Below are 12,500 nucleotides of genomic sequence, written 5' to 3' on the forward strand. Positions count from 1 at the left end.
TACCCAGGAAATGGAAGGGTCATTAGCCAAGTCCTTAATATTTTGGATTGGGAGTTTGAGGCCGTTGAAAGTCAGGAAGGCGGTGAGGTTGGCAGTGTAGAAGGAGGTGACAATCATAATGAAGAGCCACCATGTTGCGAAGAGAATACGAGAAGAATCTGTAAAATGTGAAAGAATTTATCTTCACAAAACTTTTAAGAATGTCACTTAAACTAGGGTTCTTTCTGTCTATCTGTTGCATCACATGTAACTTTATTACCCATATTTTCTTTACTTACAGCCGACGTCACACAGATAGAATGTCGGGAGGTCCAAAACGACCATCGCTAGTACAGTTATGGCATTTAAATACTCATTTTCCAAAAGGCTTTCGATACGAGGCTCACAAAAGGCACAATAGGAATTCAAAAATTATGGAACACTTTAACTGCAAAAGTTTAATATTCCTTTCTGATGCGTTTCACCATGCAGGCCTTTGTTATAGCCATTTCTAAAATTGTGTAACACCGAAACACAATCCACAACCTTTAAAAAATATAAAAAAATTCGTATGTAAAATATACTCAGAGGATTGAAAATACACAAATTCAGATTCAACCGAGCTTAAAAACTCAGTGCAACCTCTGACATCTGGCCAGGTAAGTCAGCCTGTTTATTATTAATCCTATATATATCTCATTCTAAATTACTCTTCATTTTATTTACAATAAATGAACTGTATTTATAGCCAATGAAAATGTTGTTGCATTTAAAAAAGTTATAATGGTTGAATAAAGTTCTTATGTCTTTAAAAAATGAGAAAAAAAAAATCTTTATGCTCATTACCTTACAAAAACTATATATATATGCACATTCAAAGAATACACCCTTTGTAAGAAGCATAAAGTGATACATCCAACCACGCCTTCTGCGTTAAGACATTTTATTCTTCAGGGTAAAGCATCGCGAATCCTTCTTGTCATAAAACAGCAAAAGGAAACGAAAACAAGGAATAAATTCCTCAAAGATGACTCGAATACAGAAAATGTTACAGCTACCACAACAGCAATGTTCATTGTTATTGACATGGGAAACCATTAAAACTGAATATGCGATGAGAGATGCTTTCTACTCAGCGAGCTACGTTTTTAATTTTCCATGGGTAAATACCATTATTATAAAACACTTTGTCTAGAATATTTACTCTTCTAATTATACTTCCTTCCATGCAAGAATGAAAGACTGCCTCGCAAACAGTGAACTAATTTCTAACCCCTCCCCAACCCCGTCAATATTTTTCATTAATATGCATATCAATGCAATATATGAATTATTACAGAAAAAAGCTTAGTTACCCTTTAGCTCACCTGCCACACCAAATGCCACTGCTCGTTCCTCTATCCCGCTCTAGCCACCCTCTGCTCTTGGGAAACAGGACTGCAAGGTCCGAGTTAACGAATCTGAGTCATCAACTCTAAAGCGGAAACTGCTTTCCTGTTTCTCGCTTACTAACCAGTTGTTTTTACGTGTTCGCCCGTATCGGGTTTCTTCGGAAAAGAATAGGCAACGAAGAAAAGAAAACAAGAAAATACCAACAGGTCAGAGGCTTAGTTGCATCAAGTGCTCGAAAGCGTTCTCTCCACTTCTCGATTCGTTGTGGGGGATGGGGCAAATCTTGGTGTGACATTATAGCAGCGACTTTGAGCCAACCAGGAAGTGAACGGGTGGAGAAATCAATCAAGATGTTCGACGCGTTTTTGACCTGTAAGTATGCTTTAGGATCCGAGGAATGTTACATCGATCATATTCAATCTTGATATATTTCCTATCTGATAAGCAGTAGTTGGCAGGTTTTACTGATATCTTTGTAACATTTCTACCTGATGACAGCTGTGAACCACCTTCGGGATTACCGGAGAACTTACGTATTATTAGGCACAAATACTAACTTGCAGTGATGAAAATAAAGAATCACTAGACCAGTGAAACAAATACGGTGTTAAATCATGTAAGAGAATAAAAAAAAAATTCACTGGCAACAGAAATCATGATAGCAATACGACACCTGTTTATACACGTGCATTTATTGATCATTAATAAAATTTCAGATTTGAAAACAACGACGGCGGTGAAAAATATTAAAACGCAGCCTACTGTAAAACGAGTTTGATATGCGGACTAGCATCCAAGTGCTATGAAAATTATTGAAATTACAGTAATCCAAGAAAATAAACACATTATGACTTGTTCTGGTGAAATGATGTAGTACCTCACATATTAAACCAACAGAGAACCGTTCATCGTACACATATATCTGACTATTTCTTATTCCATAATAAAGTTCATTGGAAGAGGAAATACATTATTTGTTAAAATCATGATGCTTGTATCATTTCATTAAGTCCTTCCAGACATATTCACAAACACTTCCACGCCTTACAAACACGAAATTATACTCTAAAAAGGTGAAATCATACGATGGGAACAAAAGGCCACACCTCGTTAAGAAAGCCAACTTGAACAACCTTGAACACACCACAAGACTTCAAAATTCATCCTCCAAGAACTCCAGACAGAGGAAAAGGGCTTTGTGTCCAGAGGTTGCTGTGAGGTCAGGAGAACTAAGCTGTAATCCGAAAAAAGTCTTGGCCAGTCGTAAAAAATTAAGCTGTTAATTACGTGCGGACAATTCTCAGGTGGCGTTCCCTTGGCATATTACTGCATTACAAGGGGATGGATGAACTGGGAAATTTCCTGTACTTTGTTCCCAAAGAACCGGATTCTCCCAACAGAGTTGACAAGTCTCCCTTACATTTTGCGTTCATACCTATACGTAAATTCTCTCTCTCTCTCTCTCTCTCTCTCTCTCTCTCTCTCTCTCTCTATATATATATATATATATATATATATATATATATATATATATATATATAATATATATGCAGAGATATTTATCAGTATGAACGCAAAATGTGTGTATGTATATATACATATATATATATATATATATATATATATATATATATATATATATATATATATATATATAAATATATATATAACATATATATATATAAATATATATATATAAATATATATATATATATATATATATATATATATATATATATATATATATATATATATAAAATTATATATATGTGTGTGTCATTGCTACTTTCCTTTGTATACTGATTTTTAGTTTTTATGGTTTACATTTTATTTTCGTTCACAACAACAATGCTTCCTTTCCACATCCTTCTCCTTTTCTTGCTCTGTATCGGTGCTTTTTGGTCCCAAACTCCTTTGTCCTACGCAAGTTTATACAAACGCTTTACTCTTCATAAATTGGCTTATTACCCCACCTCTGAGGAAATTATCTTTTCGGTTACTAGGAAAGCAGATCTATAGAGTATATCAAAACTACGGATATGAAACCTGATGTAGTTTGATATACAAAAAATCGTCTACAGTGGGGATATATTCAGCTTTTTGGTTCGTTCCAAATAATAATAATAATAATAATAATAATAATAATAATAATAATAATAATAATAATAATAATAATAATAAATGCACTTCTCTATATAAAAAGCCGTTAGGTTGAGTGAAAACATATTTCTATATATATATATATATATATATATATATATATATATATATATATATATATATATATATATATATATATATATATATATATATATATATATATGAAACTGGCCCTGCTGATGACATGTGTTTTTCATAATTATATGGTAAGGCAATAGTACTATGAAATAGAAAGTAAAATGAAGTTACCAAATTTGCAAAACACAAAACATGAGGGAGAGGCTGAACTGGTAAACTTCACTGAACGGATTTCCTACAGGAACATAGTGGTTGTAGTAAACAGAACTTCCATATAATACTACGAAGAAAATTTGATGAATTATTTCTTTCTCTACTGTTCCTTTAGCTAAAAATATCAATCGTCCTGTTATTAAAATTATAATTACCTGGGGTTGTAGCTACGCAGTGAAAGGCACAGTGCCCCTAAATCATTTGCATTCACCTTACCTGTCACTCGACACTATCTGCATGGCCCACAGCACCGCAGTAAATATGCATAATATATACGTATACAGCCCACAAAAATGTTAAAAATTGCACCCAATGGTTGGCAACACTGTGCAGGCAGAAAAAAGTGTTGGTAACACTTCTTACTGGCGTGAACAAGTTGAGAAGAGAGTTTTTAGTTGCGGGTAGGGGCCTGGGAGGAAGCCGGGAAAAGTTTCCGGGGTGGGGAGTTAAATGGCTGGGCAGGAAGAGGTTGGCAACACTGTGCAGGCAGAAAGAAGAGTTAGTAATACTGCTTACAGATATAAGAATGCAGTTATGAGGGGAGGGGAGGAGGAGGTTGGAGTTTCTGGGGAGGGGTAAGGAGTGAGAAGGCTGTGTGGAATGGGCAGGGAGGGAAGGAGGGCGTTTGACATTTTGACAGCCTTTGAGAGTGCCATTGGGTTAAAAGCAAAACGACACTGGATAGTCATATATCGCTTTGTTTGTCACTTTTAACTGGTTGATACAGATACAAATCAGTTCAGTACTCATGGCAGCAAGTGTGTTGGTGGTCAAGCACTCATGTATTTTATAAGTTTCCCTGCTACTGGTGGTAATGGATACGTCACTATACTTCACTGTGGTTTTTCTTTTAGAACGGCTGACATCATAAAAATTTCCTCTTTTAACGGCTACAATCAAAGAGCATCAATGCACTTGGTAGCAAAGCGCACATCTTTGTCCAGTTCCACATCCATTCTCAGTATTCGTGCTTTCAGCAGTTACTGCTGTGATTGTCATGATACTTTCCCCTAATTCTGTTGCTTTTGCTGCAGTGTCTGCAGCACTGAAGGTGCTATTATTGCTGTGTATTATTTGTAAGGCCCCATTTCATCCTAAATGGTCGAGGAGGGTGTTGACCCTTCAGAGGAAGCTTGAGCTTGTCAGGAGAGTCAAAGAAGGCTGGTTTATGGTACTAATAATGGAGGAGTATAGCACTGCCCGGTCAACCTTGCAGGATATCAAGAATGCCAAAGACAAGCTGAAGAAGTAAGTGACAGCCTTTGAGAAGAAGGCACCAAGAAGCCAAGCCCTCAAGATGATGGAAAAACCCTGTCACAAAGAAGCTGAACAGCTGACCTTGATCTGGTTTCACCAGCAAAGGGTAGCTGGTGTGGATGTGAGGTGCTAAGATGAAGGCTGCAACTCTGAAGTTCACAGGCAGGCACTGGGTTGTGGACTTTAATGAGTCTGATGGTTGGTAGCTTCAGTTCAAGATTTGACATTGGCTTGCTAAACAGGAAGATTCATGTTGAAGCTTTGGATGCTTCAGAGGAGGGAAAAGATGAATTTCAGCAGACGTTGCAAGACTTGATGAAAAGAGAAGGCCTTGTTTTGGGTTAAATCTACAGAGTTGACAAAATTGGTCTATTCTATCGCTCCTTGCCCACTAACACCTTGGCTGACGAAAAGGAAAAGAATTTACCCATTCAAAAGTTTTTCAAGCAATGCATGTCTACTTTGTTTTGTGCAAATGCTTCTGGTAGCCATCACTGCAAACCAAGGTAGTTGGCCATGTAAAGCAACATGTGCCTTGCATGGGTTGATAGATAAGCTACCAATTCGGCAAAGGGTTCGTTCACCTCCAAGATCATCTCTGATTGGTCATAATCACTTCTGTAGGGAGGTAGTTCATCATAGGACACAAGATCTTGGCATTATTGGACAGTGGGTGAAAGCTTTGCTTCTCTTGGACAATGCACCTGCAGATCCTACCACAACCCAGTTCATTGGCGACAAAGGTTGTACAGTATAAGGGTCATGGTTTTACCTCCTAATTCGACAGCACTCATTCATCCAACGGACCACGGTGTTATTGTTCCAACAAAACTGATATACCAGAGGAAGTTCCTGAAGAAGGTGGTGGTGGTGTTTAAGGACAAGGAGAAGAAGCAAGGCTTGGATCCATGAGGGGAACAGATATTGAAGAATCTTCGAAGGTACTAAATGAAGTCTGCTATCTACAATTTTGCATATGCTTGGAAGAAATCACTGTACAGACCTTTGGGCACATTTGGAAACATATCCTAAAGGGAGAGGAGGGAATGATGAATTTCAAGGGGTTCGAAGTCAAAGGCTTCCATGCCACACTCATGAAGTGAGGATATAACATATAACATTCCCAAGGATGACGTATGGGAGTAGTTGGACAATGAAAGTGGCAACCTTGGCTTCCAACTTTTGTCTGATAATGAAATAGATGCTGCAGTTGTTGCTGGTGAAGAGAAAACCCCTTTAGAAGATGATGATGATGATGACGACAAGGTTGTTCCATGACCACTGCCCTTGTACAAGCATATTTGAATAGTCTTTGATATGTTTATCAACATAGTGGAGAATCCTAGAGCCTTGGTCTTACCTGAAGAAGTTCGAGAAATGACCACTGCCCTCGTACAAGCATATCTGAATGGTCTTTGATATGTTTATCAACATAGTGGAGAATCCCAGGGCCTTGGGCTTACCTGAAGAAGTTCGAGAAATGCAACGCACAGCGATTGTGAAGCAGAATTGTTGCTCATATGGTCAGAGTACCATCAACAGTTTCTTCAGATCCCAAAACCCTGTGCACTCAAGCCCATTACCATTTACTCGTACTTCTTTGGTAACTCAAATGTTCAGCACAGAAATGCAAGTGAGCACAATGGCTCCCTTTGTTGTTGTGCAAGGTACTTTTAACCAAGAATATAATGTCTGCCACTGCCACATATTGATGACCATGACCCTATAGGCACCTCTAAGCCTTTTCCGGCCAGTTCACCACTTAATGTCTCCTGGGAGTCACAGGAGGCAGAAGGTTCAGTTTCAGCAGTGCACACAGGCAAGTAAGAACGAAAAAGTTTTTATTTCGTTTTAAAGTTATATTTTTTAATGTGTTTGGGCAAAATAGGAAAAGCAAAGTGATACCCATGTTATATGGTAGTGGGCTGTACATAAAGCACACCTACCATACTGTCTTTTGCACATAAAAAAAAAGACGTTCACTTTTTATGTACAAGGTATTCTTAAATGTTAGCGTTTATAGTACTGTGTTTAGGCAAAATAGGAAAAACAAACTGAAAACCATGTTTTACGGTAGTGAACTGTGCGGACAGTACATCTACCATACTGTGTTGCGATGAGAGAAAAAAAGGGTCACTTCTTGTTTGTGTATTCTTAAATGTTATTGTTTACAGTACTGTGTTTAGGAAAAATAGAAAAAACAAAGTGATACCCGTGTTATACTGTTACAAATGTGGGAAAATATGATGGGAAATTGGCTTTTGCATCAAGTTTTTAGCTTAGAGTGTGTATAAGCACATTAAGTGCTTATGGTTACATGGCGTTGACAAGGTATGGGGAATAAACGTATGAAACTGCTGGTCTACATTTAGACTGTTTTTTACTATATCCGGGAATTTCCATGATCCGCAAGGGACTTGGCTCTGTACATGCGGATACAGGAGAGATTACTTAATTAAGATTTAACATGGCAAAGAGGAAAAATCCCTGCCGATGATGATACATTTGTTATTACTTCTAAGGATGTGACCTACCTGAAACAGGTCTGAGGGTGCTACCCTGTTTCATCATGGCTCCGTAGACAAACCATACGCACTGGTCAAATGGAAAGATCCTTGTAAGAGTAGGATCGCCTCTGCACAGTCTCACCCGGATCACTATGATAAAGTATATAAGAGGTCCCATTGCTGCTGTTGATCCTAGGATCCAGAACCAAACCTACAAGAACAAAAATTCTCTGACAAACTTCTGACCTAGAAGTAAGCTATGATGATAAATCCAATGCCAATATGATGGGTAAACATCAGAAGAATTAACTCAATAAGATATTGGTAATCAGTCATAAAATTTATGTGACCCTTAGGATACAAGTCAGCTAGGATTTCAACAGATGTGTGATGTTTATAGTGAAAGTATCAGGAATTCATTTTGGCTGTTCAAGGACAAGAGAGAGGATGCAATTAAAGTTTTATAAGTTTAAGACATGAACAAACAACGATAAACGCACATGAAATAAACATAGTTCAAAACTGAGCATAAAAACATTAAATGGAAATGTGTAATATTGTAATACCGAATCAAAAACATTCATACTGCATTGGTGATGTGAAGATTAGATTTAAATGCAATACACACGTATAACTTGCTGCCTGTGATTCCTTGGCCCTAAAATTAGGTTGATTTTTTTTTTTACTTTTGTGTTTTTTACTGTAAAACTATAGTGAGTGGCTTTCCTCTCTGATCATCTCTTTTTAAAGAAAAGTTTGTAAGAACGTCAGTGCCGAGGTAAGCTAGCAAAACTTCTCTATAATTCTATAAGAATAAAAGATGTTTTAAATGGAGAAACAAATCCACAGTTATGTATGGGTACATATGTCTAAAAATAAATCTCTACAGAGAGCTTTCGGGAATCGAACAGATTCCCGAAAGCTCTCTGTACAGATTTATTTTAAGATATATGTATCCATACAGAACTGTGGATTTGTTTCTCCAATAATAGTTGTTTTGGTTAAATGTGCAATGTCTTTGAAATTCTGACCAAATCTCATTCCTGCAAAAGTGTCAAGAATGTTGGGTTACACAGCTTCGTATACCACTGAGAACAAAATTTATGCTATCTATACTAGAAATCATTACTAATGTCTAGGATCAACTAACATCTTTCTTGAAAGGGCTCAGAAGGGCATCTGGTTTCGGAGTGTAATCAGGTCTCTTGACCAATATCCCGAAGGACGTCGTCCCGAGGAGCATCGAGAATTCGAAGTGTTTCTGACGCTCTTCAGAGTATGTCACCGGTAGAACAGTTAACTCAGCTTCCTGAAATGTTACGTAATAGTGATACGAACAATAAGAGGAAAGTAAAAGCAAAAACACCATAAGATAAATAAAATTCAACACCTTTTTTGCAGCTATGAGTATTACTAGCTTCAGCAACAAATTCAAAAACAAATTAAATAAATGTGCATGCGCAGAAACATAGCAACATTTTTTTCAGAAGAATGACTAATCTATTACAAAAAGAACTAACAAAACTTGGATCTCAGTCTTTAGCAAAACACTTTTAAAGGGGCCCTCCCTACGACGGACACTTTGGTAATTAAAGGGAAATAAAATCTGGGGTTTCAGAGGGTAGAAAGTCGACAAAGTTTGACAGTTTATGACAGATAAATTTTTTTTAGAAAAATAAACTCGCTGCATAAACAGATTAGTCCCAGAAGGGGCCTTTGACCTTGAATTCTACAATATAATACATTCAAGTACATGAACGATAAGGGAGAAATACCAGAAGAATTCTGAGTGCATGACTGTTGGCAGGACTGACTTTAGACTTCCTAATAATCATATGCTGCTTACGCTGTACTCGGAATGATAAATGACATAAGAATACCTGTACGAATTATCTGTTTCGTTTCTTCAGCTCTCATATTAACATTAACTTCCATATACCTGTTTTCAATTATTCTCATCTCTTTACTCATACACTTACTCTCAAATTTATCTTCTTACAAACACTTTTGAACTCTTTCACGAACCTTTGAGTTTACCTTCTCTGCACCCAATCAACACTGTATCACCTGCAAACATCAACCACATCACGCTCCATTCATACCTAAATTGCTTCCTTATACATGTTGTACTGTATATTCATATCACACATTCTCAGTACTTGTAAGTTACCCTGGAATATAGGAGTTGTAAGGCGCCTTGCCATTGTCCTGTGTCGTCTTTTAAACCAACGACATCCTGTTTAGCGACCAAAGGGACTGGAGTGAAATTGAAATGAGAGGCCAAAGCATTCATCAGATCCCAGCTCATCCCCTTACCACGGACGTTGTTAGGGTCACCATCCTCATACAAGATGTCCAAGAAAGGAGGAAGCTGAAAGGAAACACAGCATTGTCATGTCTGGTTAACAGTTCCTCTGTATCTATATAATATCAGTCCATCATTATTTCACTAACTGATTAGAATTTACTTTTCAAACAAATCTGCACTAAAATTACTACACAACGGCAGGGCTTATTGTATTAATCCTGCAAAAAATGTTTGAGATATCTGTATCCATTTCAAAGAAGTGTTCTAAGAGTATTTCTAGTGATACATGTCACTACAAAACCCCAATCAACTACTCTCAAAAGAGCATTCTATGTTTCGTGTTGCATGCAGCACCATTATGCTTCTTGCAAAGGTAAATAACTTGGGCCGTTTCCTTCAACAAGATGTATTTGTGAAACAAGAATACCCAGACGGCAGCACCTTTTAGTCTGAGGATGAGGATTACAGAGTAGGCTTGCCACATAAGAAGTTGTCTCTTACAGTTTAAAGGCCAAGCCCAAGGTTAACGTTGGGCATAAACTATACAGAATCCAGAACCCAGTCTTCATTCTTGGCAAATTCCACACATAATGAGGTAAGTATGACAAACACACTGATGGCCAGGCAGATGGGCAGAGAGGCAGATGATCTCTCTTCACTCACATCTATGTATGATAAGTTACTCATGTGTAAAGCCTGGCTGAAATACATTCAACCTTGTAGGAGCTACGATGACCAGGAAAGTGTGACAAATACACTGACGAACAGGTAAACCGTGAGTGATGGCCTATCTATGCATCATGCTTTGTTGAAATGGCTTCAATTGTGTACGCATGACAAACATACTGATGGCCAGGCAGAAGATCATTCTCCCTTTATGCATACCATTAAAGATGGTCTGCTATTTTACCAAGATTGATTTCAACCATGTAAGAGGAGTTATGAGACAATAATGTGACAGACACACTGACGGGCAGAACAAATGACAATTTCCCTTTATACACATCTACTACTGTACCATAATTACAGGAGCTGCAATGCCGAGGTAATGGTGTCAAACACATTGAAGGACGGGCAAACGGACATTTACAGGGAATTCCTACAGTCCAACCCGACTATGTCACTGGGGTATTATTATACAAATTAGTGTGATCTAAGTCTGCATGGCAAATGGAATATTATTGAACAAGGTTCCACATCAGTTTGCGCCAGCATGTGTTCCTTGTCGTTTCTGGGCAATAAAGTCAAAGAAAACTGAATTCGGTTAAAATCTGTTATTATGATATTCACAAGAGGAAGTTAAGGACTACTAAGAAAAAGAAGAATGATTTCAACATTAAAACATTCATGCATATGATGACATGCACTGACGCTAAATCAGTTGTTCCACCTGAACACATAACCCCATACAACATACATAAATACACAATATACATGTTGTGTGTGTATGTATATATATATATATATATATATATATATATATATATATATATATATATATATATATATGTGTGTGTGTGTGTGTGTGTGTGTGTGTGTGTGTGTGTGTGTGTGTACTGTGCACACACATATATATATATGAATTTTATATATATATATATATATATATATATATATATATATATATATATATATATATATATATATATATATATATATATGAGCATTAAGCTACAAACGTCCTTTAATATCCAATTCGCTCTACCTCGGAAATAATATATTTTCATATATGTTACCGAAGGGGAATTTTTTAGTTGATAATAAGTACGCCGTCCCGTGGGGTCGAACCAGCGAAGGACAGGAACTCAGGACTACAGGGACGCATTAACCCGCGCGGACGTTTGTAGCTTAATGCTTGTATATGAATCACAGTGATGTGATAAAACTTCATATATATATATATATATATATATATATATATATATATATATATATATATATATATATATATATATATATATATTATTGTTGTGGGTGCTATGTCCATCTGTATAATTAGATTCTTACTCTGGTCGGACAAAGGCAATATAAACGGAACTGACATGGGGATGTAATAACCCTCTTACATGGACTAGGGCGACAGGAATCTTAATGCCCAGGAGATTTGTCGGAGTGGCGATCTCCCTGGCCATGGCTCCCAAACAAGAGGGGATGTAATCCTTGTTGTCTGAAATGAACAAAAGGGTTGAAGATGGAGACTGAGAATCAAGAGATGAATCTGATCCGTACTTTTTGAAACCACAACATTAAAAATTTCTTTGTCAGACTTATTCAAATTTTATGACTAATAAACAAGGGTCATGATCTCGTGAGTATTAGGTTGGAATTATTAGACAGCTCTCTTTGTTATGATAAAATTCGAATACGTTCCATTTCTCTAAAATTACATATTCCTCCGGAATTGATATTAGCTCAAAAACTTTAATACATTTCAGTCGTTTTTTGATTTGGTACAGAATACGTAGAGGAATGCAAATTCCTTACGTTTGCTGCTAAGTTTTCCTTAGTATTTCCTTGATTTCCAGATAATGGCATTCCTTCTTGTATTGAAAACAACTAAGACGAGACCACTGTTAAACATTACACACACACGTATACATATATAT

General features: G+C 36.9%; 1 protein-coding gene across 2 annotated transcripts in view; it reads right to left on the reverse strand.

Annotated features, from left to right (window-relative positions):
- The window catches only part of LOC136828657 (glutamate receptor ionotropic, delta-2-like), a 310,264-nt gene that overhangs the window by 4,613 nt on the left and 293,151 nt on the right, over positions 1–12,500 (reverse strand). For both annotated transcript variants that reach the window (XM_067086706.1, XM_067086707.1), the window contains 5 exons: positions 11,961–12,061; positions 9,757–9,957; positions 8,737–8,895; positions 7,614–7,797; positions 1–158 (listed from right to left, as the gene is read on the reverse strand). The exon at positions 1–158 is cut by the window's left edge and continues 36 nt beyond it. In XM_067086706.1, coding sequence (XP_066942807.1) covers positions 1–158; positions 7,614–7,797; positions 8,737–8,895; positions 9,757–9,957; positions 11,961–12,061 — 803 coding nt within the window. The remainder of the gene's footprint in view (positions 159–7,613; positions 7,798–8,736; positions 8,896–9,756; positions 9,958–11,960; positions 12,062–12,500) is intronic.

The sequence above is a fragment of the Macrobrachium rosenbergii genome, chromosome 43 (genome assembly GCF_040412425.1).
Source record: "Macrobrachium rosenbergii isolate ZJJX-2024 chromosome 43, ASM4041242v1, whole genome shotgun sequence".
Classification (NCBI taxonomy): Eukaryota; Metazoa; Arthropoda; class Malacostraca; order Decapoda; family Palaemonidae; genus Macrobrachium; species Macrobrachium rosenbergii.